This window comes from Podarcis filfolensis (genome assembly GCF_964270895.1).
Source record: "Podarcis filfolensis genome assembly, chromosome: 15".
Lineage (NCBI taxonomy): Eukaryota > Metazoa > Chordata > Lepidosauria > Squamata > Lacertidae > Podarcis > Podarcis filfolensis.
In genome coordinates, this window is record NC_139618.1 from 15,347,627 (window position 1) to 15,372,776 (window position 25,150).

Genomic DNA, 25,150 nt, shown 5'->3' on the forward strand with positions numbered 1-25,150 from the left:
GCAAGCACAGAGACTTGGCTCTCCTTCCAAGAGACACACTCCTCACACGTCCAGCTCGGAGCCGATTCCCTGGGCCCCGACCCTGGCTGCTTTGGGGTTGTGCACTTTTAAAAGTCTGGCTGCCTCCCTCAGCAGGGAATAAAATAGCTCTTCTCTCACACTCGCACTGGAGTCTGCTTGGAGGAGTCTGGCTTGAGGACAAACGGGCGCGTCTGTGATCCATCTGAGGACATGCATTTAAACTGCAGAACTTGCTCCTGCAGGACGCAGTGGGGAACACCAACCTGGATTCCTTTAAAAGACAAATTCATGGAGGAGAAGGCTACTAACCATGATAGCTATCCTCTGCCTCTGGGCTCTTCTTATGTCCTGATGGAACCTCCAGGCCCAGTGGCAGTCTATCTAGATTTCCAAGTTCTTAGGGGCATTTAGCTATTGTGAGAACAGGGTGCTGGGCCAGATGTGCCTTTGGCCTGATCCATCAGGCTCTTCTCACGTTCTTACAGCTGTTGCATGCTGGGGAGATGCCCAGGCATCGGTGCTCCCCCCACCAGCTAGCAGGGCAAGGATGTGGGTTGAAATTGCATGTGTCCTCTGAGATGGACGATGCGCAGGCTGGCTCGATGATGCAAGAGGCGGTGCAGAGAGAGGCCTGTGCTCCGGCCTCCCAGCTGTGGCAAGAGCACATCTGCGCAGGGCTGTTGACAAAGATAGCTACGTGACTCCCAGGGGGGCGGCTGAGAGAGAGGCCCGATGCTGCATGGAGGCGGCAGTCACAGAGGAAATTCCCCTCCTTGTGATTACAGAACAACTTCCTGCCCTGGGGCTGGGCTGGCTGGAGTCAGCTTCCGAGGCAGAGCAGAGCAGAGCGGCGCAAATTGCAATGGCAGTGAGGAGCTACTCTTCGGGGTCAGAGCTGGCGAACTCGGGGGCTTATCTTGGGGGCCGGGCTCCGCCCATGGCTGCCCAGGGCAGGCAGGGAAGGGTTTGCCTCTGCCCACGTTCGAGGCACCAGCAGTGGGCAGGTGCCAAGGAGGAGACCCCGTTGCTGGCTGCCGTGCTCAAGAGCAACCACTTTCTGACAGCAGGAGCCAAGTAAGTCTCCGTCGGAAATGATGAAATGCAGGATTTGAACTCAGAGTTGGCAGGAGATAAAAGCTGACTAGCTGGGCCAGGTGCTGGGTTGGGTTGGTTCAGTGCACTGCCTCTGACTGTGGTCAGCTAGGCGCCTCTGGAAAGCTTCCCAGTACAGTTGACGCTTGAGTTGTGAACATGATCTGTGCGGGATGCACGTTCGCAACCCGTAGCATCCAGAACCCTCAGTGACGCATCTGTGCACGCACGGGTTGCGATTTGGTGCTTCTGCACATGAGCAAAGTGCAATTTAGTGCTTCTACGCATGCACGGCAGCCGAAACCCGGAAGTAACCCGTTCCAGTACTTCCGTGTTCCGGTGGTCTGTAACCTGAAAAACCGCAACCTGAAGCGTCTGTAACCCGAGGTATGACTGTAGTGCTCCTGTTGCCCATTGGCTCTAAGCATCTGATATTGAAAGATACACTGCCTCTGAATGTGGAAGGTTGATTTAGTGGCCACAGGTGAGAACCGCTGGCTAGGGTTGGGTGATATATTGATATATCCTCCAAAACTAATTTGCAGTCCTTGGCATAGAACAAGCGGAAATGTGGACAAGCCCAAAGAGGTGACATGGTTGTTGTTGTTGTTTAGTTGTTTAGTCGTGTCCGACTCTTTGTGACCCCATGGACCAGGTTCATAAAATGACACATGGCATGCTGAAGGTGGCTCAGGTGGTTAGAACGTGGTGTTAAAAATGCCAAGGTTGTGGGTTTGATCCCCGCATGGGCCAGCTGCATATTCCTGCATTGCAGGGGTTTGGGTAGAGGACCGTCAAGGTCCCTTCCAACTCTGCAATTCTATGATTCCGTGGTGAAAGTGGATAGAGAGAAGTTTTTCTCCCTCTCTCATAACACTAGAACTCGTGGACATCCAATGAAGCTGCTGGATGATTTGGTACAGAGGAAAGAAAGTCTTTCTTCACGCTGTGCATAGTTAAACTGTGGAACTCCCTGCCACAGGAGGCAGTGATGGCCAACAACCTGGACAGCTTTAAAAGAGAATTAGGCAAATTCATGGATGAGGAGAAGGCTCTTGAAGGCTACTAGCTATGGTAGCTATGCTCTGCCTCCACAGTCAGAGGCAATAATGCTTCTGAATACCAGTTTCTGGGAACTGCAGGGGGAAAGAGGGCTCTTGTGCTCAAGTCCTGCTTGCTGGCTTCTCTATGGGGCATCTGGTTGGCCACTGTGAGAACAGGATGCTGGAATAGCTGGGCCATTGGCCTGATCCACCAGGCTTTTCTGATGTTCCTGTTGTTCTTTGTCTCTAGCATCTGGTGTCCAAAGTTACACTTCCTCTGAGCATGGAGGTTTGATTTAGTTGGCTGGTTCTCCATGGTATTAAAACTGTCTTTTAAAGCAAGAATGGAGGATCCCTGTTGGGCTTGTCTTTGCATTTGGTTTCTGATTCAGAAGCATCCCCACCTAAAGTTATAGGCAGCAGTGCTTCTTTTGAAATGGTCAGGGGGGTGGGGCATGTCTGTTCGGCTCACTTGCGCCTGGGATAAAGAGGTCCAGCAGGTTTCTGCATGGTTTCCCAAACCTGCTGTACGTGGTTTGACCCGAGGCAAAAGGAAGGTGGAACGAATTTGTGTTTCACTCTGGGATGTGAAATCCCATTCTGTTTTCTTCAGACTGGGAACAGGGAGCTGCCAGCTCCTGGTTGCCTCGTAGAAGCTTCTCAGTGCCAGCAAACTGGAAGAGTTTTGCAGCTTCTGATTCTATTTCCAGATCAGCGGCTACCACTTGCCAGCACGTGCCAGCGAAGGTCACCTTTCATTGTCCTTGGTGGAGAAAGAAAGGCAAGCTTGGGCTCCTCTTGTCAACATCCTGTCTCGTATTATTAGGATCACTGGTCCTGGGCAAGGTGGAATTCTGAAGGAAATGGAAACAGGAGCAGAAAATGGCCAGTGTCTGCTGATTTGTTCCTTGTGTGGGACAGAAATCAGTCCAGTGAATGCTATCCACATTCACTGTTGTGGCTTTCAGTCTGCAAATGATATGTAACTGGTGGTGTTCCTCTCCTCTGTTTGCATTGCATTTCCTTTGCATCAAAACGAATAGTGCTGATTGATTGATTGATTGATTGATTGATTAACCTAGTGTATATTTTGGAAAGTAGCTTGTTTGTCTTCTGTCTGTCTGCCTGCCTGCCTGCCTGCTCGCTCTCTATGTGTTTGGACATGTCTTGGGATAATGTTTCCCCATTGTGGCATGATAGTGCCTGAGATAGAGGTGCATTTTTTCCATCTATGTTTGAATACCATCTGATGCCGTTTTGAATTGAGATACTGTAGTAGTAGTAGTAGTAGTAGTAGTAGTAGTAGTAGTAGTACTGGTTGTTGTTGACCTTTCCCCCCAAGGAGCTCAAGGTACCATGCATGATTCTTCCCCTCCTCATTCCAAAAGGAAGCCAAAACTCATATTGGGTGGGTGTCCCACATTTAACCTCATTTAAACTTTAAACCTTTAAGAGGAAGTCCAGCTATCAGAGTCCATGGCTTGGGAGCAGACCCTTTTCCTTTCACAGCACCTGATTTTGACTGTGCTTCCTTTTAAATGCTGATTTTCCTTGGTAGGTTTTTGGAAATCCCATTGAAACCCCAAATGGCTGGGCCTGGTGGGTTCTTTTCTGCATTAACCCTCAGGGCAGACTCTGAAAAATGGAAGTGACTAGGTTTGGTTCCTCTAGGCCAGGGTCGTCCAACTCTTCATACCAAGTGGTTCACAAGAGTACTTTGACACAGAACCTGTGGGCCACACACAGCGTGGGAGGGGGAGTGAGGCCAAATTTTTAGCTAAGGACCAAACGTGTTCAGGTATAATACCAGTCCATAATAAGAGATGGAGATCTGGGAAGAAGACTGGTCACTGTTGTCATAAAACTTATTCGACAAAAGGAAACCCAACAACTGAGAAAGATGTTGTTACATAATTAGATACGTAACTGATGATGTCAAATTCCAGAGAGTGAGATGAGTGTCTTGGTTTTTTTGCCAGAAGCTGAGCTGCAGTCAAATGAAAAGGGCACGTGTGATGTACAGAGTCTTCCATGTGACTCTTAATGGAGGGAACATTAAAATTAGAGGCTTCCCTGCCCCCAGAAGCTTACAAATTAAATTGTGTTTGAGAGGGAAGCGGCAAGGCAGATAATAAGGAAGGGGAGACAAGAGAGAACTTCGAGCGGCTGCAGTTTCATGTTTTCAAGCTTCCATTTTGTTGTGGACAGCAATGAAGGGGCCTGAACTGTAGGCCTCACAGGAAAGGTGTTTGTTTGTTTGTTTGTTTGTTTGTTTGTTTGTTTGTTTGTTTGTTTGTTTGTTTTTAGGAGGAAGGAACCGAACATTTACTTGCTTGGAGCTAACTTCTATGAGCTCATGAGTGCTTGCAATCCTCTGGATTCTCATGGCATGCACATAATTTATTTATCGCATTGACACCCCATATTTCTCTCTCTCCAAGGAGCTCAAGTTGGCATACATGTTTCTCCCCAGCCTCATTTAATCGCCACCACAACCCTGTGAGGTAGGTCAGGCTGAGAGGCAGGGACAGAGCCCAAGCTTCATGGCTGGTGGGGGGATTTCAACCCTGGTCTTCTAGTTCCTAGCCTGACACTCTAGCCACTATGCCACACTGGGTCTCCACACAGCCTTTTGAGAAATTATTTTATCTTATTTTACATTGCGATGTTGCACTGAGCCACTGATATCCCTCTCCTCCTCCTTGAATTTGTCCAGTCGTCTTTGAAAGCCATCCAAGTTGGTGGCCTTTGCTGCCTCCAGTGGGTTCCACAGCCTGAGCACGATAGTCTTTGGTCTGTTCTGAATATTCCCAAAATTCAGCTTCCTTGGATGTCCACGAATTCTACAGTTGTGAGAGAGGAAGGGAACCTCTTCTCTATCCACTTTCTCCATGCCGGGCATAGTTTTATAAACTTCAATCAGGTTGCCTCTTTTACTTGCATTTTCTCTAAACTTAAAAACTCCCAAATGCTGCAACCTATGTGCAAGTTAGTGTGGTGTGGAGGGCGAGGAACGGGGAAGGAGGCCATCCACTAGCAAGGAAGTGTGAGTGGGCTTTGCATGGAAGTGAAAGTGATATCCAGCGGATGCTGGATGCCAGATATCAGGCTACCACAGACCAGTTGCTTCTTGTAGACTTCCAAGCGGCATCTGGTTGGGTGGTGCTTTTGCTCAGATCCAACAGGGCTGCCGTTATTCCCTATGGCCGTTAGGAATGGACCCGCCATGTTCAGAGGAAGTTTATCACTGAACACCACTTTCTTCAGGTAGGTGTGGTGGATTTTGCTTTCATTAATTTTTTTAAAATAATAATATCTCGAACGACTTATATTCAAAAGAATTTCAGATCAGCGCATGGAAAACAGAACTCAGATACAGCAGGGTAGAGTCTCAGAACGTTATACAAAGCGGAGGTCCAGTACTGTGGGGGGGGGGGGGAAATAGGTTGCAACATTTGGGACTTTTTTTGGCGAGTAAGAGGCAACACAATAGGCAAAATTATGCCTGGCATGGAGAAAGTGGATGGAGGACAGTTTTCCTTCTTCCTCTAACGCTAGACATTCGATGAAGCTGAATGTTGGAAGATTCAGGACAGATAAAAGGAACTTCTTTATGCAGTGCAACGTTAAACTGTGGAACTCACTCCCACAAGAGGCAGAGATGGGCACCAATTTGGGTGGCTTTGAAAGGGGATTAGGCAAAATCATTAAGGAGAGGGCTATCATTTGCTAAAAGCCACAATGGCTGTGCTCTACCCTCCACAGAGGCAGCAATGCCTATGAACGCAGAGGGGGAGGGCTCTTGTGCTAGGATTCTGCTTGCTGAGTGACAGTCTAGCCACTGTGAGAGCAGGATACTGGATTAGATGTGCCATTGGCCTGATCCAGCAGGCTCTTCCGATGTTCGAAAATGGAGTTCCAATGCAAAAAAAGCCAGAAACTCTAATCAACATACATTATCAAGTATAATCTCACAACAAAATACAAAGCGTAGGTCAAATGCAGCACAAAAAAAGATCAAGCAATATACTGTACCAGGCAAAAGGCAAAGGCAAAAACCAAATAAGTGCTCATTCACACTTTAACTTGACCCATAGTTTGATTGGATTGTGTATCGATTAATTCCACTGCATCTGAGAGCTTTTATCGCCCTTCCACTGCTGTGCCTTGTGAAAATCAGATCTTACCTGCTGAATCAGATCTCATCAGATGCGTGGAAAAAACTGGAGAGACATTTTGCTTACTGTGCTTCTGATTCAGCAGGTAAGATTGGATTTCCACAAGGCACAGCTGCAGAACATTGAGGAAAGCTTCTGGCCTCGGGGGGATTAATTGGGACACAAGGCGATCAAAATACGGGGCAAGCAAAAGTGTGGATGAGCCCTAAATCTCAGAATGCTAGGACTGTAGAGTTGGAAGGCCCCGAAGGGTCATCTAGCCCAACCCCCTGCAATGCAGCGAATAAAAAGCAGATGCTGTACAAAATAATAAAAATAAAATAGTATACAGGAATATTAACAATAAAATCAGAGAACCTTTCCAAATAGCACTATGCTCTCAATTCTTATGTTCTTCTGCTTCTTACTCTTAGGTTTGTATGCTCCTGCTAAATCCCAGGAAACCCAGAATAGCCATTGTTTGGTAGCCAGGCATGGGTTAAACCCAGCCGGCTCTGCTATTGGCTCCCCTCTCTCCCTGCTTAGAGTTTGAGCTGGGAAGTTCCGCAAGGGTGATGTAATGGGGTGGCCCCCCTGCAGGTGACGTCAGTCACTGCTGCTTTGGCATTCCCCTCCTCACTCTGGAAATGAGGTGGGGAGGAGAGGAGGGGGCTGAGCAGCAATGATGCAATGGAGCCTCATCACACAAGCCAGAGACACATGGACCAACTCAATCTCCCCCTCTGGCATGAGCGTTTCTTTCATGGGGGTGGGATGGAGAGTCCGGGAAGACCCTCTCTGCCCGGGGCCACTGGGAGGGATCAAGGGGTGCATGAGGGTCGCTGCTGGCTTGTGATGGAGCCCCCAAATGCCAGCTGATTCCTGGCACGTTCACACCATGAAACGGGGTGCATAAGAAGATAGGAGCCCTCTCCCCTCCTGGGGTTTCCAGCAACTGCTATTCAAAAGCATTGCTGCCTCTCACCAGAGCACAGCCACCCTGGCTAGTAGCCATGGAGAGCCCCCTCCTCCTCCTCCATTGATTTGTCTAATCCTCTTTTAAAGCCATCTGGGGTCACTGCCTCCGTGAGGTCAGCCGGGGTGGCACCCGCAGCGTGCAAGGCTATTGTGCAGAACACCTGCTGGGTGGCTCCATCCTTCTGCAGGTGCCTCGTGCTAGGAGAGGCGTGTAAGTAACTTCACCAGTGAACACGGAGGCTTATCTCAAAAGGCTGGTCCCCTCAGGGTAGTTTCTGTCCTTGGGGAGGGGGCAATTGCAGGCTTCTTCTACCGGAAGAGAGAGGAAGGGAGGGGGGAGAGAGAGAGCTTCGCACGACAGCTTGCGCGGATGCCTCCTGTCACGTAAATCCATTGCACCAGCGGCAGGCTGAGTCACACTGAATACCTTTCCGCAGAAACTCCTGCTGCAGGCTCACCGCTCCCAGGGTTCGTACTTGGTTGGCCAGCCGGCGAGGCAGCCACAAGGAGGCAGGCCTCAGACAATGGGAATCGTGGCTGGCCTAGGTGGCGCTGATGCAAGCAAAGACCTCCCTCTCCCTCCCCAAATGATGTAGACATGGAAATTAACTGCACTGTAAGAAGGTGGCAGATTAGTAAATCAAGGCAAGTGTTTTCCCAGAGAGTGGCCGGTCCAGAAGCCTTTTCCTCTTCCTCTGCCATATTCTGGAAAGTTTCATTTCTAAATCTTGGCATGCTTGCAAAGCACAGATGTATGTGTGCACCCTAAGTTTGGGAGGTGGACCTTTTTATTGCCAGTGACACCTGTAGTTTATTTTGTAATTGTCAGAGGCAGTGTAGTGTAGTGGTTTGAGCCCTGGACTATGATCTTGGAGACCAGTGTTCTAATCCCCACTTGGCCAGGAAGCTCACTGGGTGACCTTGTGGGACAGTCATGCTCTCTCTCAGCCTAACCTACCTCACAGGGTTGTTGTGGGAGTTGACTGAGGAGGGGGAGAACCATGTACTCCACCTTTGTAGAGTGTTCAGCTAACTCCACCTCTTGCCAACCTGGGCCTTCCAGCTGTTTCAAAGGACAGTATGTTCATCCCCTGGTTCCGCTGCTGATGGGAGTTGTAGTCCAAAACAGCTGGAAGGATCTAGGTTGGCCAAAGGGTTGGCATAACTATATGATTGCCCAGTGCTGGTCTCCTGCATGAGAGTCATCACTGCTCAACTCAGTGGGCCTTACTTCCAAGTAAAGAGATGTAGGGTGGTGCGGTTCTGTAAATCTGGCTGAATGGTTGTGATCCAACTGAGTTCTACTTGAATTGGTCCCATCAAAAGCAATGGGCCTAAGTTAAATATACTCTTTTATTTCAGTGTGTCTGTTTTGAGTCTATTTTGCGTGGGACTAGTGTTGGACACAACATATGTCATATTTCATGTGGAAGGTGCTGAGGCTTACCCTTTTCAGAACAATTATAATTAAATACTTTCCCTGATAATTAAAAGACCTGCTGCTGTAGGAGGTAATAGAAAGAAAACATGTGTCACCAGGCTAATAAAACGATTCACAAACAAAAAGGTCACAACTCACTATGCAGAACCTGGGGTCCTGGGTTCAAATCACAGCCATTCTAGAGGATCTCAGCTTGACTTTGGAGACTAGCTGCTGGTCAGAGAAGAGGACCTTTGGGGCTAGATCAATCCAGTTCTGATTCCCTGGAGAAGTCCCCAGGGCAAGTCGGGTCAGTTGTTTCAGAACCACGGAGAGCTCCTCATGAGCAAGTTGCTCCATCAGGGTTGGATGGGAACCAGGGCCTAGTACACAAATTCATGGAGGATAACACTATCATAAATGGGGAGAGTTTCTGTCATGCTTTGGGGCTTCCCATAAGCATCCGGCTGGCCCCTGTGGGAATAAGATGCTGGACTGGAAAGGTCTGTGGCCTGATGCATCACGGGGGTTCAGCTTTGGGCCCCTCCTGATTCTGTGATCCAGCAGGGCTCTTTTCACACTCTTAGACCATTCTTCAGATTTGCAGGATTTATGAGTAAACCTTAGGAGGGAGGTTGCCGATAGCAGCCTTTCTGCTCAGTTGAAGGGTGATAGTGGGTCCCCAGGGATGCCTGCTTGGCTGCCCTGATCCGCCAGAAGCAGGGGGGAGGACAAGCCGGGAGGGACATTTGACACCCAAATGTAAACGGAGTGCTCAAGGACAAAAGGAGCGTTGCAGACAGAGGCAAAACCAGCCTTTGCAGGTGGCCACTTTTCAGGAGACACCTGAGCCCAGCTTCTCCCTTTTCAGATTGGCATCTCCAAACCGAGAATGAATCAGAGAGCAGCTAAAAGGAGACGCAGTGGGAAATGCCCTTGGGATAACTGGGGGACTTTGCCAGAAGCAAAGGCTGTTAGAGAATACAAGAGCCTGCTAGGTTACGCTAGCGGCCCATCTAGTCCAGCATCCCATTCTCCCAGATGCCTCTTTGGGGAAACCTGCAAGCAGGACCCGAGAAAAAGGTCAGGATTGGAATATAATTAATAATGATGCAATTAGCTGCTGATTAAAAAGGGGTCCTGGTAGAAAAATGAAAGTGCACTGAGAGCTCTGTCCGTGTTGGAATAAGGTAGGACCCAGGATGGTTAGACTGGGAAGGTTTGGGAAGTTGGCACACCCTTCATCTGTCCTGAAGTGGGATCTGGGCCTCCCCCCAGGGCTGGGTCTAAGGCTGCCCTTGTGGAGGTGCCAGTAAGGGGGCGTTTCTGTAGCTTGTTGCTGATCCCGTGCCACAATGGCGTGAGAACACATACAGTGGCTTTGCAACCTGTCAGACCTAAACAGGAAATGAATCTGGCCCATCACTTCCTCCTTTCCTCAGGAGAAATCCCCACCAGCCGTTAGCTCAGCCCTGCCTGGTTCCTCCCATGCAAAATATACATAAGGAAGGATTGGAACCACCCATTTTTTATCCTCATCCCTGGCATCTAGACTGCCCCTGACTCTGGAAGTTCTGTTTAGCCACCAACAGGACACACAGACACACCAATCCCCTTCACTCCCATTAATCTGTAGGATCCCCATTTGGAGTCTCTTCAAGGACTGCCCCCACCTCTTGTGGCAGGGAATTCCACCAGTGAATTCCTGCATTGCAGGGGGTTGGACTAGAAAGCCCTTGGGGATCCCTTACAACTCTGTGGTTTCATGCTGCATGTGAAGAAGCATTTGCTTTTGCCCACCCTGGATCTCTGCCATCCTTCTGCCTGCTTGGGGGATCTTTGAGATTTCTAGCTGACCACAGTCTGAAAAAGGACACTGGGTGAGATGGTGGGGTGGAGAAAGCTCGTGCGCACGCACACACACACACCTCAGTCTCCCAGAAGTCTAGAACTGAGCACCCCAAAGGAACATACAAATCATAGAATAGTAGTCTGAAGGGATCCCAAGAGTCATGTAGTCAGAACATTGGCCCATCCATCTCAGTGTTGTCTGCACTGATGGGACAGCAGCTCTCCATGGTTCCAGACTGAGCCGCAGTCAAGCATAGGTCAGCAGTAAAACACCCAGTGTCAATGAAGTTAACTCTCTATTCACAGCAAGCAAAATACACAGGCCTTGTACAGTGGAATTAAGAACTTAATTCGTTCTGGAGGTCCGTTCTTAACATGAAACTGTTCTTAACCTGAGGTACCACTTTAGCTAATGGGGCCTCCCACAGCCACTGAGCCGCCACCACACGATTTCTCTTCTCATCCTGAAGCAAAGTTCTTAACCCGAGGTAATATTTCTGGGTTAGCAGAGTCTGTAACCTGAAGCGTCTGTAACCCGAGGTACCACTGTAATCCCACCAACTCCTCCCAGTAGGTCTTGCCCCACTGAGGCTGTTGTGAGGACTGAAGGTCCCCACCTTCCCCACAGCTGCCTAAGTCCGCTCCTCTCCAGGGTTGTCCCCCCAAGCAATCAGAGACTAAGACTGCGCCTGTGCACAACCAATCTCTTCTCTGCTCTTTTCATGTCTCTGTGTGTTCTGGGAGACCCACAGGGACAGGAGCTGATCGCAGGAGGGGAAGACTCCCTGGCTTGTTCAGCAGCCTGCCTCATCTCTGCCTCTTGGCCCTCCTCGTCCCCAGCCTCTGCTTCTGCCTCTGCCTCTGAACCCCTCTGCCACAGTCTCTTCTTGCTCACTAAACCCTGTTGCCTCTTCAGCTTCTGACACCGTCTGCTTCCTCTTCTCCTTCCAACCACTCATGGTCACCCCACCACCAATCCCCTGGCTCTGAGCCTTCTTCCCTGGGAGTTCCCTTGGGGGGGTGCCCTAGCCGGTGCCTCCACTCCTCTGCCTCCAACCAGTCCTTGACACTGGGAATATTCCCAGTCCTGCCTTGTAGATGCCAGGGATTGGACCTGGGACCTTCCGCATGCAAGGCAGAATCATTGCCACAGAGAAGCTCATCCCTCTCACCATCAGAAAAACCCAGCTGTTCCCAGTAATAGCTGGTCCTTGACGGCAGACAGTTTGCTCTGCCTGCAATCTGCTCTGGTACCCCCCTTCTGTTGGGTTCTCTGCCTTCTACCCTATCCTGTCTCAATGGGTTCCAGCCACCATCACGTCTGACCTTCTGGTGTAAGGAAAGTTCTTACAGTATTTGGACTGTGTGGGGCTTTTCCTCCGAACCCAAAGGACATGTGATTTCGGGTGAGTTTTGCCTCCTCATTGTTGGGGAACTCACCCAGAAAAGTGTCACAGCTCTTTTGCAAGCCAGGAAATGACCTTGACGGAGGTTCATAAGGGTGGAAAGTAGAGTTACTTCCCTGAACTTTCAGTTTGGGTGACATGTTCAGATCCCTGGCCTTGTTTTGCCAGCCTTTGACGCCTCTTTGTTGCCGCAAACAAACTGCACCTAGCCCCTCTCTCTTCCACAGGCCCACCAGCCTTTCAGGGTTGCCAGGGATTCACCAACCTCTGTGCCAAAGAGACAATTTCACGGTGGATATATTTTGAATGTGGTTGGCAGTCACAACCGGATTGTCAGACGTCACCAAATATTCATCAGTGTTCAGAGTTTTTGAAGAGCTGAGCCACCTCTGTCTCCTTACCACAGCTTCCCATAAAAACTGCCTTCTTTTCTTTTCTTCTCTTTTCTTCTCTTTTCTTCTATTGCTCCTGCTTTGCCTTTAACCGTTAGCCCTCCCACAAACCTCAGGAAGTCATTTTAAAACGAAGCTGAGTGTTTGGAGATTGCAGTAGAAGTATGTCTTCACACAGTGCGTAGTTAAGCTACGGAACTCCCGCAGGAGGTAGTGATGGCTGGATAAGAGAATTAGACAAATTCATGAAGGATCATTCCATGCTGGCCATGTTTTTTGGTGAAGACTTTTTGTTTCTGTTATAATGCATATAAAACAGAGAGAACGGTGATAACAACAGATGAGAATTCAAAGACGACAAACAAAACTATAAAATAGGCACGTAGAATAAGTACATTTGCACATGGGCTAAAATAACAAAGTCCAAGTAAAAAATATTAGCGTTTTCTGATTATTAAGTCTAGCTTCTGATTTGCCTTGGGGACAAGGATTGTCATGAAAATGATGTTTCTGCTGTAGACGTCATAATGCAATGCCTAATCATATAAAAAGTGTCTGGAGGTTCTAATCCATGTGAAAATCTCAAATTATGTGTTATTTTCTCCATTATTCCAGTGCGAAAGGTACCAAACGTCCAGTGTAAGATTTGGGGCCATTTTCCATTGAGTTGCAGTTACTGTTTGAGCTGCCAAGATCATATATGAGACCAATTATTTAATTTTGGACAATAAACCATGGTTTCTTTAGGAATAACCATCTGCCATTTTTTTATTTAAAAAACCACAAAAAACTCGTGCCCATTTACAGCACCACTATAAATGATAATAGGTACCAAGTTTATTGCAACCTCCCCAACAATTAAGTGATATAGAAAAAGTGTTTTAGATATCTGCCAAGAAGGGTAATACATTCTGTGACAGCTGTGTTTGACCTCCGTTGCCTCGGAATGCCCATTGCTGGAAATTGCAAGTTGGCATAGCATTGCTATTGCATCCAGCTCCTGCTTTTGGATCTCTCATTCAGGCATCTGGCTGGTCATAGTGCTGAACTATGATGGGCCCAATCCTCTGGATGTTGTAATGAGCCCAGGGATCATGCCAGCTGACAATGAGAGGATTCCCCTTTGTCCTAGTCAATTTAATGCTTTGAAAAATGTATTGACCGTTATTTGACCCGCTGAGTCAATCATTTCCTCAATCAGTCAAATGCCCAGCCTGAAATCCACGAGTCAAGCTTAGGGAGGGAGGGGATTTATTTTATCTCTTGCCCTGATATCCTACCTTTCCAACAAGGAACTCCATTGCCTTACATGATGGAGGTTCTCCTCCCATCTCCATTGTATCCTTAAAACAGCCCTGAGAACTTGGTTAGAGAGAGTATGGCTGGCTCAAGGTCATCCATGGCTGTCTGGAGTTGAACCCTGGCCTCCCAGGTCCTAGTCCAACAACCGAACGACTATGCCATGCTGGAAGGGCATTACAGTAACTCAATATTAAGTGGATCTGACTCAAAGGGACCATTTCAATCTTTCTCCAAACTTTTGGAAGGGCTGCTGTGCACACATTGCTCAGTTGAGGGCAATGGCCGTCTGTTAAGATGCTTGAGGCTGAAGCTACAGTTGGTGCAGAATGCTGCAGCATGATTGCTGACAGGAGTAAGGCCTTGGCAGCATATAACACCTGTGCTCCAAGAACTGCACTGCTTGCCAATTTGCTATTGGGCCAAGTTCAAAGCGTTACTATTAGTATATAAAGCTCTTAACAACCTGGGACCAGTTTACCTGTGAGATCGCCTTACCACATCTATATCCATTTGCCTGCTTTGATTTGAAGAACTGGCATTGTTACAAGTGCCACATAATACCAGACTCTCCCAGTGTCCTTATTTTCCAGGGACAGTCCCGGATGTACAGAAGCTGTACTGGTTTCTGATGTGATCCTGGAATGTCCTGCTTTTCCTTAGGACATCTCTATTTTCATCGGGAAAATGTTAGAGCATAGGGAACATGTAACCGCTGAACCAAGAAGATAAGTAACTACAGTCATACCTTGGTTTCTGAACAGCTTAGTTCCCGAACATTGCAAACTCAGAAATAACTTTTCCAGTTTGCGAACTATTTTTAGAACCCAAACGTCTGACGGGGCTTCTGAGGCTTCTGATTGGCTACAGGAGCTTCCTGCAGCCAGAAGCTGCAATTTGGTTTTCGAACATTTTAGAAGTTGAACAGACTTCTGGAATGGATTCCATTTGACTTCCAAGGTACGACTGTATGCAATCTTTAGAAGACATCTGAAGGCAGCCCTGTATGGGGAAGTTTCTTAACGTTTAATATTTTATTATGTTTTTATATATGTTGGAAGCTGCCTAGAGTGGCTGGGACATAGATAATAAAGTTATTATTATTATTAGTTGTTGTTGGTGGTGGTGGTTGTTGTTAAATAAAAAAAGGTAAAGGGACCCTTAAGCATTAGGTCCAGTCATGACTGACTCTGGGGTTGTGCGCTCATCTCGCTCTATAGGCCGAGGGAGCCAGCATTTGTCCGCAGACAGCTCCGGGTCATGTGGCCAGCATGACTAAGCCGCTTCTGGCCATTTACCTGCCCGCTGCAGCGGTACCTATTTATCTATTTGCACTTTGACGTGCTTTTAAACTGCTAGGTTGGCAGGAGCAGGGACCGAACAATGGGAGCTCACCCCGTTGTGGGGATTCAAAGCACCGACCTTCTGATTGGCAAGTCCTAGGCTCTGTGGTTTAACCCGCAACGCCACCCGTGTCCCTCCACACTGTTGCTAAATAGGACATCTCTATTTTCATCGAAGAAGTGTTGGCGGTTATATAATACCCGTTCTGCATTTGTAAGAAATCTATATCTTAGTGTGGCAGCACTTGAACTTTGGAACCCCCTGCCTCTTGAAATCAGGCAGGCATCTTCAGTGTACCCTCTTCAGCGCCTGCTAAAAACATTATTGTTTGGGCAAGCCCATCCAGATGTTTAGAAAGTTGATGAAAGCCTCAATCTGTTTTTAGTCTACTGTTATTTTCACTTTTTGGAAGCCGTCATGGAATGAGTTAATAAATATGGGTCCCGGGGCCTGACGTCTCTCCCTCTTGCTGTCCTTGCAGGTGCTGCGAATGTGGAGCGTCCCTTTCCCACCAGTACTACGAGAAGGATGGACGCCTCTACTGCAAGAAGGACTATTGGGCACACTTTGGGGAGCTCTGCCACGGCTGCTCAGAGCAGATCACCAAAGGGCTCGTTATGGTAAGAAAGGGGGTCCAGGAGAGAGCAGAGGGATCTCCTCTAGCCCAAATACTTTGCTGAAATGAAGACATTCTATGTCTTTGGCATCCCCATGATCTACCAAACCAGTCGCTGCATCAAAAGAGGAGGCAAGCTTCGTCTGCCATGGCTTCCTCTTGAGAAATCCATAAAGGTAAAGGTAAAGGGACCCTTGACCATTAGGTCCAGTCATGACCGACTCTTGGGTTGTGGCACTCAACTCACTTTATTGGCCGAGGGAGCTGGCGTACAGCTTCCAGGTCATGTGGCCAGCATGACTAAGCCGCTTCTGGCAAACCAGAGCAGCGCACGGAAACTCCGTTTACCTTCCCGCCGGAGCAGTGCCTATTTATCTACTTGCACTTTGATGTGCTTTTGAACTGCTAGGTTGGCAGGAGCTGGGACTGAACAACGGGAGCTCACCCCGTCATGGGGATTTGAACCGCTGACCTTCTGATCGGCAAGCCCTAGGCTCTGTGGTTTAATCCACAGCGCCACCCACATCCCTCAGGAGAAATCCATATTAGCCTCTAATATCAACACATTATTTTCTAGATGCTCCCAAACAGACTCCTTAACCACCTGCCCTAGAATTTCGCCCAGTATAGCCATTTTGTTGGCCTGCCTGAATTTCCCAGAGCTGTTTTCCTTTTCTGTTTTTGAAAAGCAAGGGCAATCCCATCCCACTCCTTTTGCCCATCTCCAGTCTCCCAGTCCCTCACCTTCTCTCCAAAAATGCTCAGAAGAGGCTCTGAAATAACCCACTGCAAGCCCCTCTTTAGACTTCTTTGTTCTGCATTTCCCAGGCTGAACATAGTTCCCCTAGCAGAAGAAGACAGAGGCCGAAAAGGAACTGAGTGGTTCCTATTTCCTCCAAGTCACCTCTTAACTGAAACCACAGCCACCTGCACGTCACCTGGTGTCATAGTTCTGGGAATTAGGTCTTATGTTGTGTTCTGGGAGGGGGTTACATGCCCCCTATAGGATCAGACTTGCAGGGCTCCTGGATTCCAATATGTCACCGACAGTGAGCCTTTCCTGATATGTGCCTTTGCAGGTGCAGTTTGAATCCAGACTCAAAAGCAAACGGACCAAGCAGGGCTTGCTGTCAGTGCAGATCAGCTGGTCAGCACTGACAGTGAGCCCCTCCAAAGTTATCCATTTGTAGGTGTGGCTTGAATTTAGCTTGCAACTGCCAGGTGAGGCTCCCTATTGGTTCCTGTTGGTTTGTTTCAGAATTTATAAACCCCTCTCCATAGAACTAGAGAACTGGAAGAGATGTAAATATGTAAATACAGTGGTACCTTGGGTTACATACGCTTCAGGTTACAGACTCCAATAACCCAGAAATAGTACCTCAGATTAAGAACTTTGCTTCAGGATGAGAACAGAAATCAGGCTCAGGCGGCGCGGCGCGGCGGCAGCAGGACGCCCCATTAGCTAAAGTGATGCTTCAGGTTAAGAACAGTTTCGGGTTAAGAATGGACCTCCGGAACGAATTAAGTACTTAACCCGAGGCACCACTGTACACGTGTCTGTTTCCCTCCTAGGTTGCTGGAGAGCAAAAATATCACCCCGAATGTTTCAGCTGCCTGAACTGCCGGGCGTTCATCGGCGATGGAGACACTTATGCGCTGGTGGAACGGTCCAAGCTCTACTGGTGAGAGGGGAGAACAGCTGGGCTCACTTGCGGGGGGGGGGGGCAGTGCTTGGGCAGGAAACAGGCAGAGAGAACCAAAGGGACAGCTTTCATTATTGCAAGCTGCCACCAGAGATTTCAGGCTCCGCTGTGGAGCCTTGTCCCATATCAGAAGAGCATCAGAAGAGCCTGGTGGATCAAGCCAATGGCCAATCTAATCTAGCTTCCTGCTCTTGGAGTGGCCAACCAGATTCCTCAAAGCAAAGCCTGAAAGCAGGATTCGAACACAAGAGCCCTCTCCTCTCCTGTGGTTTCCTTCCTGCTGCTTTGCTGCCTCCAGCTGTGGAGGTGGCTAGTAGTCATTGGTAGCCCTCTCCTCTATGAATTTGTCTAGTCCTTTTTTAAAGCCAACTAGGTTGGTAGCTGTTCTGGGAAACAAGGGTCATTATGTAACTTGTAAATTGCAATGCAAAACAACACCGGTTTCTCCACTTTAGCTAATTTACTGATCCAAGTCAGTAACACCAGTGCAGCTTGTTTTCTCTAGGCTGCAGTTTTGTGCTATTTCCAAAACTATTGGTACTGGGATATTTTACCAGAACACAGCAACCCTGTCACATAGACAGCTTCTTGAACATCGAGGGCAGCCAGGGACAGTGTGGAATTAAATTACGTCTTCAAATAAAATGCATATGGGTTATTATTATTATTTTTAATTGATTGATATTATTATTTCTAATAGTTTCTGATACGCTTTTTTAAAAAACCGTTGTACTTAAGTGATCACATGAGATGTTGTGAACCACTTTGGGCACAATTTTGTGGAAAAGTGGCATACAAATAAACAGATGATGATGATTATTATTATAAGAGTTCAAAGGCACATTTCCAGCCAGGAAGACACACTCAAGGAGGGTGCCAGGCAGAGTGCCAGGCAAAGAGGCCTGGTTTCCCTCACCCTGATCTAGAACCCTCATTTGGAGGAGACCTGTTGGAACATCTCAGGAGCCTCGAGTTACGCAGTTCACTCCATTTCTCTTGGGACTTTCGGAGCTCGCTCACCGTTTGAGAATGACTTCCCTAGCACCTGACCCTTCTCCTCCTCCCTGCCACAGCGGACACTGTTATTACCAGATGGTGGTGACGCCAGTGATGGACCAGCTGCTCCCAGAATCCCCCGGCACCCGGATCCCGCACACGGTCACCCTCGTCTCCATCCCGGCCTGTTCTGATGGCAAGAGGGGCTTCTCCGTCTCCATCGAGGCTCCACATGGAGGCTCAGAGCACCCACACACTGTCCGCGTCAGAGAGTAAGTACAGCCCGCCAGGCGTCAGGCTCTTGTCTTGCCCTTGTTCAGGTGATGTGGTTCACCTCAAGGAACTGCCCACACTCAGCCTCCACGGCCTTCTTATTCTGATCGTTCCAGTGAATAATAGCCAACACAACTTGAAATCCACCAAAGCTTCCCATTTCAAACACAGTTTTAAATTTATTGTGTTTTCCTGTGAAATTTTACAGGCAGCATTTTGAAATTTGCATGTTCTTAGGCTTCACAGTGCCTGCTGATTTGTTGCAATTCCAGTAGGCTTCAGATGCGAAATCTCATATGCTGTCGGCTCTCAAACACTCAATTACCATTGCATGTCAAATCCTAAATTACCATTGCATGTCAGATACCAGAATACCATTCCATGCTGTCTTGTCTAATGCATTTGTGTGGCCTTCTCCAGACACTATGGAATTCTGAATTCCATACGGCTGTTACGAAATTAAGAGATAGATGCTGTTATACGGCTGTTACGAAATTTTGGATACCATGATTTGCCATCTTTCAAATGCCATCAAATATTATCAGGTGTTTTTGGTTAACATGCTTTCTTCTTGTGTATTATTACATGCATATCCCACCAATTCCTCCAAGGAACTCTAGGTGGCACCCGTGGTTCTCCTGCTCCCCTTTTTATCCTCACAAGAACCTTGTGAGGTTGATTAGGCTGAGAGACAGTGCCTGGTCCAAGGTCACTCAATGAGTTTCATTGCTAAGAGGAGATTCAAGCACTGGTCCCCCAGATCCTAGTCTGGCATTCTAAGCACTACACTGCACTTAATATATGAAATATCCATTGGATGTCAAGTGAAATTGGAGCTCAAGGCTCCAGCAGCGCGAGTGGTTCCCCTGTACAGGATGCCGAGCCAAGAGGGCACAAAATAACAACAACAACAACAACAATAATATCACCTTTATTTATATGGGTATCTACTGAGAAGATCAGGGGTTAAACCACAGAGCCTAGGACTTGCCGATCAGAAGGTCAGCGGTTCGAATCCCCACAACGGGGTGAACTCCCGTTGCTCGGTCCCTGCTCCTGCCAACCTAGCAGTTCGAAAGCACATCAAAGTGCAAGTAGATAAATAGGTACTGCTCCGGCGGGAAGGTAAATGGCATTTCCGTGCGCTGCTCTGGTTCGCCAGAAGCGGCTTAGTCATGCTGGCCACATGACCCGGAAGCTGTACGCCGGCTCCCTCGGCCAGTAAAGCGAGATGAGCGCCGCAACCCCAGAGTCAGTCACGACTGGACCTAATGGTCAGGGGTTCCTTTACCTTTACCTTACTGAGAAGATCCATTAAAAAAACAACTGCACCAAAAGGAATTATTGTGAAAATATGAAATAGTTACAGAGGAGCAAATTTTGTAATATTTTGCAAATATTACCAAAGTCCACCCTGGCTCCAGCCTGGTCAATTGTAAATAAGAGATTGATGCATTGTGACATTGTGGTCCTGCTTTTTCCTCTGCTAGGAATTCTGGAGTCTGGTTTGCTCCTTTGGGACTTGGGTTTGAGGGGATGTCCCCATATGCCAGCCTGGAATAACCCTTTTCTTGCCTCCCTCTCCAACACCCTGGAAACAGATTGAACCCAGACTGCATAAGTCCTGACATGAAGAACTCCATCCACGTTGGCGACCGCATCCTGGAGATCAATGGCACGCCGATCCGGCATGTCCCCCTAGACGAGGTGATGTTCTGGGGTTTTTTTCCTCCTCCATGCTTTTGAGAACGTAACTGCTGGATCCCATGCCTTGCCGGGAAACATCTGGGCTCCCCATAAGAACATCAGAAGAGGCCATTGGCCCAGCTAGTCCAGCATCCTGATCTCACCAGGGCCAGTTATCCCTAGGTATCTAGATAGACTGCCTCTGGACCTGGAGGTTCCATGAGAAGAACCTGGCTGGTAGATTCAGGCCCAAAGGAGCCCGTTTAGTCCAGCATCCTATCTTTGCAGTGGCCAGCCAGATGCCCTAAGGGGAAACCAGCAAGCAGGATTTGAACACCAGAGCCCTCTTCCCTCCTGCCATTTCCAGTAACTGGTATGGAGAAGCATCGCTGCCTCTGACTGTGGAGGCAGAGCAGAGCCATCCTGGCTATCGGCCCTCAGTAGCCCTCTCCTCTTCCACGGATTTCTCTAATCCTCTTTTAAAACCATCTAGGTTAGTGGCCATCACTGCCCCCAGTGGCAGGGAGTTCCACAGTTTAACTCTGCACCTTGCAAAGAAGTCGCTTATTCATGCCAACCTGGCCTGCCTTACTGTCTCCCCTCTGCAGATTGACCTTCTGATCCAGGAGACCAGCCGCCTGCTGCAGCTCACCATCGAACACGACCCGCACGACATGCTGGAGAGCGGTGGAGGCAGCCCCCTCTCAGAGCTGCGAAGCCCCCTCCGCTCCCCCAGCCGCACCCCCTGCCCAGAACCGTCCGCCATCCGCCAGCGCTCCGTTATGTAAGGCAATGAGGCTAAGCAGCCAGCCCTAAATCGGGGGGGGTATGCCTGTACCCCACCACTTGAGCAATGATGGGTCAGGGATGGTGGGAGTTTGGCAAACCTGGGGGGCACCAGGTTGGGGGACGCCGGAGGCAGGGTTGTACCTGCTCTTTTTTTATCCTTTTTGCAAAATGTGTACACTGCTTGGTTGTAAAAAGTAATGCGCAAAGCAGTTTACGAAGAATATAAAACAATCAAATTATCAGCAATGTTAGTTTTTTAAAAATAATTTTACTTATAAGCTTTTACAAGATATACAAAAAAATCAAAAATTTGAAACACCACCAATCTTTCATATATCTCTTATTTCGGCTCCCGTCTTTCTTTGGTTCCTTATTTTTATGTTGTTTTTATCAACAAGAGGAATTAATAACAAGATAGGACATACAAAAAGTTAAAACAGCAATAGACTAAGAACAGATAGAAGCTCACACCAACTTTCCAAACATCCCGGTCAGCTTGTCTGAGCAAAAAATATATATACAGTAATAAAAATTAGCAGGCTCTGAAAAGAGTGCAGCAGAGGCGCCTGCCTGACTTCATTAGGCAGGGAGTTCCAAAGTTGTAGGCACTGCCAAACTAAAAGATCAAGTGCTTAGAAATACGGAATGGTTATGATGTGGCACCTGTAACAGGGCCACTTCCGCTGAGCGAGGCCGTCGAGTGGGCATAAGGCTACCTCGCAGGTAAGCTGTTCCTAAAGTGTTAAGGGCTTTGTATACTAATAGTAACGCCATGAAATTGGCCCGGTAGCAAATCAGCAACCAGTGTGGATCTCTGAGCACAGGTGTTACATGTTGGCAAGGCCTCACTCCTGTCAGCAACCGTGCTGCAGCATTCTGCACTATCTTCAGCCTCCGGATCAGGTGCCAGCAAGCCCCACATAGAGCACATGGTGGTAATCTGATCTTGGGTAACCAGTACATGAACTGCAATTCCCAGCTGTGTTGCCCAGAAATCTTTGAGAAAAAATATGCTTCAAACATTCTCTGAAGGTACAGGGCCAAAGCGGTTGGGTGGGCGCAATTGGGGTGATCTTGCAGGTAAACTGGTCCCACATTTCCCCTTTCAAGAGGGCAGGAGTGACCACTATCGTTCCTCTGTTGTGCCCCTGCTGATGCCCCCTCTCTCTTTCTTGCCTTGATCCTCCTAGGAGAAGCTGCAGCATCGACAAATCTCCCTGCTCCAGTTCCCTGGGCTCCCCTGCCTCGCAGCGGAAGGACATTGGGCGCTCCGAGTCCCTCCGAGTCGTCTCTCGGCTTCACCGCATCTTCCGCCCCTCGGATCTCATCCACGGCGAGGTCTTGGGCAAGGGCTGCTTTGGGCAGGCAATCAAGGTACCAGTGTGCCCTCTCTGCCCTTTCCCAGCTGGGCCTTGCCCATGGCTCGATCACACCAACCCCAGGCAACTCATTGATTCTCCCCTGGCCTCCTCGCTGGCCCAAATAGGACTAATTTAGCCAGCTAGCCCTGGTGATCATCTAATGTTTATTGCATGGATTTCCCCCCTAAATTGATTTTGAATTCTGAATTTATGGTTATTCACGTTTTATACTGTATTTTATGCCGTTTTTTGTTGCATCAATTAAGTGTTTTAAATTTGTTGTTAGCTGCCCTGAGCCCGGTTTTCTGAACCGGGAAGAGCGGGGTATAAATAAAATATTATTATTATTATTATTATTATTATTATTATTATTATTATTATTTATTACTGATGATGAACATGCTGTGACATCACTCTGGGATGCTCGCACAAGATCTCGTGGGGCCATCTGAGCTCCTGTGAGATCTCGTGTGGGCTTCCCCAGCCTTCCAGATCCCACATGCTGAGCCCACCTTGCCCCCCACCCCCCAAGCAAGGCAGAGAGCTTAAAAGCTCTTTTCGTGCTGTTTCCGCTTGGCAGCTACCTGGCACAAAATGAGCTTTTAAGTTGTCTGCCTTGCTGCGGTTGGGCAATGCCCATTCAGTGCTCCAGCTGAACGGAGGAGTCTCCTCCCCTTTCCCCGCTAGCTGTGGGGTGGCTCCAAAGGTTTGGGTATGCATGATTTCCATGCATTTGTGGAACCCTTGGAACTGAACCCCCGCATGAGATGCACTAATACTGTTAATGATGTTTAAAGGTTTTGAGCTTCCTTTCTGGGCATGAAGAGTGGGCAGGGCTGGATTTAGGTTTGATGAGGCCCTAAGCTACTGAAGGTAATGGGGCCCTTTATATGTCCAGCTGTCCTTTGTCAACAACAAATTGTCGCTGTTTTTTTGTGTTGAATATATGCTATATGGTAAGACCTAATAGGTATCTAAAGCCATTTGCACATAACAAATAGGAGCCTACACAACACAAAACACTGCTGCTGTATGTAGGTTTTATTTTATTTGTTTTTTTATCTTATATTTTGGAAATGTACATCCAGTTTTTCCCCCTTTAAATTTTTTGGGGGCCCCAAGAGAGTGGGGTCCTACAGCTTGTTTAGCTTATACGTAAATCCGGCACTGAGAGTGGACCACAAAACGTTTAAAGAAATAAATGCATCCTTTGGCAGGTGACACACCGGGAAACGGGAGAAGTGATGGTCATGAAGGAACTGATCCGCTTTGATGAGGAGACCCAAAGAACATTCCTTAAGGAGGTAGGTCTAACCTAAGTATATTCCAGTAGCCGTGGAGTCCTCTCACAACACCCTGCTCTGTTTTTCCCTTGATAGCTACCATAGAGTCATAAAATCATAGCATTGTCAAGTTGGAAGGGATCCCAAGGTATTCTAGTCCAGCCCCTGCAATGCAGGAATCACATCTAGAGAATTGCTGGCAGATGCCCATCCAACCTCTGTTTAAAAACCTCCAATGAAGGAGAGTCCGCCACCTTCCCAAACGTCCTTTCCTCTGTCAAACGGCTCTTACGCTCAGAAGGTTCTTCTTAAGGTTTCGTCAGAATCTCCTTCCTTGTAACTTGATTCCATTGGTTCAGGTCCTCCCCTCTAGAACAGAAGAAAACAAGCTAGCTCCATCTTCCATCTCTCTCACAGATTGCCTGTATGTTGGCAATCCATGGCTGGTCCTTCCCTTTCAGAATGTTGGAGGGCGTCCCTTCTGTGAAGTCACAGAAATCCAACCAATGGGAGCCTGTATGTTGGCATTCCATGGCTGGCCCTTTCAGAATGTTGGAGGGCATCCCTTCTGTGAAGTCACAGAAATCGAACCAATTGGAGCCTTATGTTGGTATTCCATGGCTGGCCCTTTCAGAATGTTGGAGGGCATCCCTTCTGTGAAGTCACAGAAATCCAACCAGTTGCTTGGGAGAAGCCAGCAACAGCCCTAATACAGTCTGAATAAATCTGCTAGGCTGCCCCTCCCCACCCACCCTGACTGCTTCTGGCCCCAGATAAATTCTTGGATAATCTGTGCTGCTCCGTCTTGGCCTGGTGGCTGACCCCCTCGTGGTGCTCTTCCGCCCTCCCTCACCCAGGTGAAAGTGATGCGATGCCTGGAGCACCCCAACGTGCTGCGGTTCATCGGGGTTCTCTACAAGGACAAGCGGCTGAACTTCATCACGGAGTACATCAAGGGAGGGACGCTCCGTGGGATCATCAAGAACATGGTGAGGGCATCGGCAGAGATTACAACCTAGGTGACTCGGGGGCTTGGGAGACCCTCATTTACACCACCTACATCTCTGCTTTCAGGATGGTCAGTATCCCTGGAGCCAGAGGGTCAGCTTTGCGAAAGACATTGCTGCAGGGATGGTGAGTATACAGGGGAATCGGCCACCTTCCTGCAATGCAGTGCGACAAGGTGCTATGTGAGGTTCGGGAGTGAACAAAGCCATCACAATTTCCTCTAGGGAGATATATTTTCCTGGTTTGGACCAGGGCATTCAGAACATAACTGGAGGCATTCCTGGAGCTGTCGGTCCAGAAGAGCTTCACTCTCCAGAGGCAGTGTACCTCTGGGTGCCAAGTGCCTTTAGCAGGGGGAAAGCCAAGAATTAAACATAAAATTATGATAGAAATAAAAGAAAGAGGAGGCTTTGCCCTGCCAGACCCGCAAAT

At 48.3% G+C, this 25,150-nt stretch overlaps 1 protein-coding gene across 3 annotated transcripts in view; it reads left to right on the plus strand.

Moving 5' to 3' along the window:
• The window catches only part of LIMK1 (LIM domain kinase 1), a 37,009-nt gene that overhangs the window by 4,879 nt on the left and 6,980 nt on the right, over positions 1-25,150 (plus strand). The window contains exons 1-10 of one of the 3 annotated variants that reach the window (XM_083588191.1): positions 861-1,095; positions 15,485-15,623; positions 17,192-17,301; positions 18,396-18,590; positions 20,193-20,298; positions 20,886-21,061; positions 22,257-22,440; positions 23,645-23,731; positions 24,568-24,699; positions 24,785-24,844. In XM_083588191.1, coding sequence (XP_083444317.1) covers positions 884-1,095; positions 15,485-15,623; positions 17,192-17,301; positions 18,396-18,590; positions 20,193-20,298; positions 20,886-21,061; positions 22,257-22,440; positions 23,645-23,731; positions 24,568-24,699; positions 24,785-24,844 — 1,401 coding nt within the window. In that variant the 5' untranslated portion in view covers positions 861-883. Of the gene's footprint in view, positions 1-860; positions 1,096-5,319; positions 5,424-15,484; positions 15,624-17,191; positions 17,302-18,395; positions 18,591-20,192; positions 20,299-20,885; positions 21,062-22,256; positions 22,441-23,644; positions 23,732-24,567; positions 24,700-24,784; positions 24,845-25,150 lie in introns of those variants that run through there. The other 2 variants (XM_083588193.1, XM_083588192.1) reach the window with 2 other exon arrangements.